Here is a 6,983-nt window from a genome sequence, read left to right as displayed (position 1 = left end):
GATACACCACAAGTAACTGCTAATGTGGGAATTCCTGTCACCATCATTCTTCCCCCTAGCTTCCGCCTACTGCGCCACCCCGCTTTATTTCTACAGATGTATGTGTTTGGTTTTTTAATATAGTGTTTGTATAAGCACATTCTTAAATGTATTATAGGGGAAAGTCCTCTGCTTTTGTACAACTGAAGCGCAAGTTAGTGGGAAAACTTTAGTCGCCAAGTTTGCTAGAGAACGGAGCAATGTGTTTGCACATGTGTAATTGACAGATTGTTCGTTTCTTGGGGGAATGTCCCACTGAGTCCATGCAGGGGACACTATGACACTGGTGTCCCCAGGGATCAGAGGATTGGTCAGGGAAGATGCTGATTTGCATACCCTTATCTATATAACCTCTGGGAAAGGGCGCAGAGAGCAAAAAGGCAAGCTGTAGCCTGGGGCACGCACAGCTACTTAAAGACTCCTGGCACCAATTACACAGCGGAGAGGTTCTGATGGCCGGGATGTGTTTAAACGGGGGGCAGTGATCAGTCTGTGCATTCAGGAGTGGGGGCTGTTTCTAATCTGGCATCTTTAAAGCTTCTACAACACAAAGGGCCAGTGGCTTTTTTGAGGACTGCGTGGTAGGATCTCAGAGGCTGGATCTCTGGTCTCACATTGTCCAGAGCGGTACTAAGCTCTGTGATGCTGTGTCTCCTGGTCGCAGGGTGCCTGGCTGAGATGGTCAGGTACCACACGTACGAGGAAGACGCCCCCGGTACAGTCATTGGGGTCCTGTGGGACGATTTGCAGTCCCGCTCTGGGGACAGACCCCTGGGCAGTTTCCGCCTGATGGAGCAGTTCAGCAACAGCTCGCTGGTCCGGGTGCGGGAGGGGGACGGGCAGCTGAGCATCGGCGAGGAAGGGATCGACCGGGAGCGGCTGTGCGGCCAGTCCCTCCAGTGCGTCCTGGCTTTCGACGTGGTGAGCTTGTGGCAGGAGCAGTACCGGCTGGTGCACGTGGAGCTGGAGGTGCGGGACATCAACGACAACGCGCCGCGCTTCCCCCAGGCGCACATCCCGCTCGAGGTGTCCGAGAGCGCCGCGCCCGGCACCCGCCTGCCGCTGGAGATCGCCGTGGACCCGGACGTGGGCTCCAACTCCATCCAGAGCTTCCAGCTCTCGCGCAACAGCCACTTCGGCATCGAGGCGCAGCCGCGGGCGGACGGCGGGAAAAGCGCCGAGCTGGTGCTGCTGCAGGAGCTGGACCGCGAGACCCAGGCCGCCTACACCCTGGAGCTGGTGGCCCAGGACGGCGGCAGCCCGGCCCGCTCGGGCACGGCCACGGTGAGTGTCCGGGTGCTGGACGCCAACGACAACAGCCCGGCCTTCCCGCAGGGCTCGGTCACGGTGGAGCTGGGCGAGGACGCGCCGCGGGGCTCCCTGCTGCTGGACCTGGACGCGGCCGATCCCGACGAGGGGCCCAACGGGGAGATCGTCTACGGCTTCGGCAGCCAGGTGCCGGCCGAGGCGCGGCAGCTCTTCCGGCTGGACCCGCTCTCGGGCCGCCTGACGCTGGAGGGGCCGGTGGATTACGAGCGGCAGCGGACCTACGAGCTGGACGTGCAGGCGCAGGACCGGGGCGCCAGCCCCCTGGCGGCCACGTGCAAAGTCATCGTGCGCCTGGCCGACGTGAACGACAACGCGCCGGGCATCAGCATCAGCCCCCTGAGCGGCGCCCCCGCCGGCGCCGGGGTGGCCTACGTCAGCGAGGCGGCGGCGCGCGACAGCTTCGTGGCGCTGGTCAGCACCTCGGACAGGGACTCGGGCCCCAACGGGCAGGTGCGCTGCGCCCTCTATGGGCACGAGCACTTCGCGCTGCAGCGCGCCTACGCCGACAGCTACGTGCTCGTCACCGCCGCGCCGCTGGACCGCGAGCGCATCCCCGAGTACAACCTGACCCTGGTGGCCGAGGACCTGGGCTCGCCGCCCTTCAAGACCATCCGGCAGTACACGGTGCGCGTGAGCGACGAGAACGACAACGCGCCGCTCTTCTCCAAGCCCGTCTACGAGGTGGCGGTGCTGGAGAACAACCCGCCGGGCGCCTACCTCGCCACCGTGGTGGCCCGGGACCCCGACCTGGGCCGCAACGGGAAGGTCCTTTACAGGCTGCTGGAGACACAGAGCCCGGGCGGCGGCCCCCGGTCCGCGCTGATCTCCGTGGATCCCCACAGCGGGTCCGTCCGCGCCCGGCAGCCCCTGGACTGCGAGGAGCTGCCGCTGGTGGAGGTGGAGATCGAAGCCTGCGACGGGGGCGCCCCGCAGCTGTGCCAGCGGGCCCGCCTCAGGCTCCGGGTGGTGGATCAGAACGATAACGCCCCGGTCATCACCTCCCCGCCGCTGGCCAACGGCTCCGCCGAGCTGCCGCTGCCCGTCAGCGCCCCCGCCGGGTACCTGATCGCCCGCTTCGCGGCCAGCGACGCGGACCAAGGCGCGAACTCCGAGCTCTCCTACTCCCTCCTGGGCGGCGCCCACCCGCTGGTCGCCCTGAACCGGGACACCGGGGAGCTGGCCCTGCGGAGGAGGCTGCCCGGAGGGGCCTCGGAAGCGGCCTTCCCGCTTGTCGTCGCTGTCCACGACGGCGGGAGGCCGTCGCTGTCCTGCACAGCCGCCGTTCGGCTCATTCCCACGGACACACTCCCCTCTAGCGTGGAGATCGTGGTCGTACAGCCCTCGGCGGAGGAGCTGCAGCCCAGCCTGGACCTTTCCGTAGTCCTCATCGCTGTGCTGGCCGGAGGCTGCGGCTTGCTGCTGATTGCTATCATTGCCGTGGCCTCCACCTGCAGGAGGAGCAAGAGTCACTTCCAACCTGGGACCGAAGAGCAGGGGAGAGACAAGGAAGCCAGGCTGCTGAAGGGCTCAGGCTCCCAGGCAGGGAGCTCCTACCCGGGCCAGGCAGACTCCTGCCAGCTCTCTGTTACAGCCCAGTCTGATAACCCCAGTGACACTTCCCAGGCTGAGGACAGCAGCAGAGAGTCCTTGTGTCGTTCTGCCCAAGAGAGGAAAGCCAGGAGCAGAGACTCCCAGGTAAGCATACCTGATTCTTTTTCAGAGGTTCTGCAATGAATTCATCCTTTCAACTCCCAAGAATTTGTAGTAAGCACTTGACACAACATTCCATGAGGTCACCTAGCCAATTCAGCTTGATTCATATCTGGACATTTTTGTGATTGGAGAACCAGATCTGTTTGCTTGTAGACATATTGGTCACTGGACTGGGAGTCTGAAGATCTGGATCTGATTTCTGAATCTGCCACTGGGTTACTGCCTGTATTTCACCTCTCAGTATCTCAGTTTCTCTATCTGTAGAATAGGAATAAGTGTATGTACCCACCTTTGTAAATTGTTTTGAGATCTACAGATGAAAAGGGTTCTATCACAGCTAAATATTATTATAGAGATGTGTATGTGTTTTTGTTGATATATATTGGCTATGGTTTATTTCTGTTTGTTGTAATTATTATTATTTCTATTTATTTGATATGTTAGAATCATATTATCCATCCACTTGAAGTAAACATTCTGCTTAAATTATTGTTGGGCCATTTTTATATTGAGAGATGCAAAAGTATTAACATAGCTATTTCTTCCTTTTGTCAGGGTCAAGTTCTTGTTCCTTTTCATCCCCCGTCTCTTTGGCAGGAGCGAGAATCTGCTTCGAGTTTAAGGTAAAATAGTGTTTTTCCTACATTTAATATTTTTGGACATTTACAGAATTTCATATTCAGGCAGAGTATGGAAAAAACAATACACTAATGGTTTCCTTTTGCTTTCAGCTCCCATTCAACTCCTGATCAGTTTAGTGTGAAAGACAGTGGGAAAGGAGATAGCGAGTTTAATGATAGTGATTCTGATATCAGTGGGGAGGGGTTAAAGAAGCCACCTTCACAGTCAGCTGAAAAGCAAGTTGGTAAGTATAAATTTAAACTCTTCAGGGCAACATGTATAAAAAGATAGTTGAACTATGATGTTGTCCCTTCAGATGTATCTAGTATTAACAAAGACTGTAACATTAGACTGTAAGCTTTTTGGGGCAGAGATCATGGGATCTGAATCACCACTGCAGTAATGATCAATGAAGTTACACAGGCATGAAACTGGAATGATCCAGTGGAGAATCAGGTCTTCTAGTCTTAATTTGCCAAAATGTAACTGTGATTTTTGGGTCTTCAATTTTAAGGTACCTAACTTAGCACACTTTAAAGGGGCCTGATTTTCAGAAAGTGCTGATTCCACACTTTACGGTGTCTCAAGCTGAGTATCAGACACCCAAAATCATTTGTCACTTTTGAAATTTTAGGCCTCTGTCTTCATATTTTTTCTGTAACAAATAAAATATTTTTATAGTTAAATTGCTCCTTGTCGAATCCCTTGTGTATCACACTGAATTTGCCATTACTAAAGCTCTGATCTTGGAAACACTTGAACTCAAATTGGGGTTCAGTTACTCATATGTGTAAGTGTTTCTTTGTAGGATCCGAGCCTAATTTTAGGACATGATGTTGCTCCCATTGAAATACATGGGAATCTGCCCCTTAACCAAGCACAGAAGTGTGGATATGTTTTTCTCAATATATAAAGCTCTTTTTGGTAGAAATAAACACATCTAATTGCATAATGCTGGTGAAAGTTATGGGAATTTGATATTTCTCTTCTGACAGAACATATTAGATCACTGTATTCCAGAAAAAAAAGTGTGATTGTTAAAACATTACTTCTCTTCCAGGTACTGCAGCCTGTACAGATGGACGGACTTACAAGGAAACAGAAAGATATTGTAGATTTTATGTCCACCAGTCCCAAACAAGCAAAACCATCCCATTGCATTATGAAAATGATTATACGATTGCATATTCTACACCAATTTATCAGCCCATCCTTCAGCTCGGGAAGCCCAATTTTCTTCCACAACAGCCAAAGCTGAAAGAGTATCAAGTTAATATTCCTAAAACTGAAAGACTACAAAATGTATATGAAAGAGTTCTAAGTGGTGGGCCAGCAGTGCCACCAACCACTCTGTCAAGACAGTATAAAGGACTAAATCATCCTCCACAGAACACTTTACTCCCAAATGCCTCTGAAGTAGCAACATCATTCTGACATAGCAATGTAAAGACATCCAAAACTGTCATAGGAATGGACTAAATGTGTTCGTGTTTATGTGTAAATGTTACCAGCTGAGATGTGTAAATGAAATCCCACCCAAAAATCAAATATAACTTTAAATTATGGCAAAAGCAATCAATGTCTAGACAAATCATCCTTCTAAATTTGTCCTTTATATTTACCAAAGAGTCAAAATAAAAAAAAATCATATTAAAGGACATAGTTACTGCTGCTAAAGATGGATGGGGGAAAGCAAAGATTTATGTTTTATATTGAAACAGTTAATGTAAATAAAAAGTGTAGATCTAGATGTACATTTAAAAGCTAAATGTGTACCTGTGTCTGTTTCTTATGAAATACTTATTTCCTGATTTATCAGATGATACCCCTGTTATGTTTGTGTTAGCTGTCAAATAATAAATGCAAATTTAGGCTGCAATCCTGTAACTGGAAAGAGGCAGGCAGACTCCTTGAGGTAAGATAGAAGCCTTTGGGTATGTCTACACTAAAATTAAAAACCCACAGCTGCTCTGTGCCAGCTGACTTGGGCTTGTGGGGCTCAGGCTAATGGGCAGTTTAATTGCGCTGTAGACGTTCGGGCTTGGATTGGAGCCCAGGCTCTTGGACCCTGCGAGGGGGTAGAGTCCCGGTGCTCAGCTCCAGCTTCAGTCTGAATGTCTACCCCGCAATTAAACTACCTTCTAGCCCAAGCCTGTGAGCCTAAGTCAGCTGGCATGGGCCAGCTGCGGGTGGCTAATTGCAGTGCAGACACTCTTAGGAGTGTGAATAAAGGCTTTAGTCGTGGGCTCTTAATAAATAATCAGGAAGAATATCTATGTTGAAGGACTGAGTAGTTCAGGGTAATGAAGAGCCATTCTAATCTGGTTGTGGATACTGATGTTCAAAAATCACATTCTCATTGGCTGGTTGGGCCTTTTGGATGATGCCACAGCTGTATCTCAATCCCCGGAGGGCATAATTTGTACCGCGTCACTGATTCACACATAACAATTCCCTACACGTGTGTATGTCTGTGTGTGTGTGTAAGAGAGTAACACTGATGTGGGGAGGACAAAGATGATAAGGCTTGGTTGGCCAGTAGGTTCTACCACATTATCAGTGTTAAATAAGATCTTCTGTGAGTATGGAGATGAAGGGAGGCAGTTGGAGAGGGGGAGAGAAGTTACATCTAAAGCAGATTGCTTCTCACAAAAGGCCAAAGGGCCATTTCAGCACCCGTTTGTTGCCTTTCAGACATGGTCAGTTCAATTTCTAGTGAAAAGCAGACTCCCAGTGCTGTTCAGTAAAATTTTTTATTAAAGAGAGTGAGTTAAATTTGGCTTTGGGGCCACAAACGGTTGTTAATAGGGCAGTTTGGCTTCTGGAGATAATGGGTGGGGTGTGTGTGATGGTGGTGGTGAAGGGTTCCTAATAGCACAGGGAACCTTAAAAATAGAGTTGGAGAAAATAGTATTTATAACTTTTCTCTCATTTCTCATATCATTACTAGAAATTACTTTCATAATTCATAAATTACATCTTAAAAAGTGAAAATAAAAATTCTGAAATGCAAAATGAATGAGCCATATTCTGGCAGCAATAAGCTACTCCAGGGTGTGTGTCAGGAGGCTGTTTTGCTTTGGAGGTTCTTGGGTGACTTACAGCAGTCACCCATGTGACCAAATTGTGCACCCATAGCCTATCAGATTTTAGCCTATAAAAAGCCTACAATTTTGTAGCTTATTGCTATATTCACCTCTAACTCATTCTAATCTTTCTCAGTAGAAATGAGTCTTGAACCACAATCATGAATCCAAATTCTGGATGTGAACTTCATATTT

The 6,983-nt window shown here is 50.0% G+C and overlaps 1 protein-coding gene across 1 annotated transcript; it reads left to right on the top strand.

The window, feature by feature from the left end:
- The first annotated feature begins 717 nt into the window (after positions 1-717).
- Positions 718-5,136, top strand: LOC135895294 (protocadherin-8-like). The gene is made up of 4 exons (XM_065423367.1): positions 718-3,063; positions 3,637-3,704; positions 3,813-3,946; positions 4,763-5,136. Exons 1-4 carry the CDS (start codon positions 718-720, stop codon positions 5,134-5,136), a joined length of 2,922 nt encoding a protein of 973 aa, XP_065279439.1.
- Positions 5,137-6,983: the final 1,847 nt, after the last annotated feature.

The sequence above is a fragment of the Emys orbicularis genome, chromosome 1 (genome assembly GCF_028017835.1).
Source record: "Emys orbicularis isolate rEmyOrb1 chromosome 1, rEmyOrb1.hap1, whole genome shotgun sequence".
NCBI classification, from domain to species: Eukaryota; Metazoa; Chordata; order Testudines; family Emydidae; genus Emys; species Emys orbicularis.
The sequence above is the reverse complement of the archived record's forward strand: the minus strand, read 5'-3'. Positions and strand labels throughout refer to the sequence as shown.

Excerpts from the sequence above, each read along its gene's own strand:
- LOC135895294 (XM_065423367.1), top strand. The coding sequence starts at position 718 with ATGGTCAGGTACCACACGTACGAGGAAGACGCCCCCGGTACAGTCATT. Across the intron at positions 3,064-3,636 it reads CCAGGAGCAGAGACTCCCAG|GGTCAAGTTCTTGTTCCTTT; the intron begins GTAAGCATACCT and ends TCCTTTTGTCAG. Across the intron at positions 3,705-3,812 it reads GAATCTGCTTCGAGTTTAAG|CTCCCATTCAACTCCTGATC; the intron begins GTAAAATAGTGT and ends TTTTGCTTTCAG.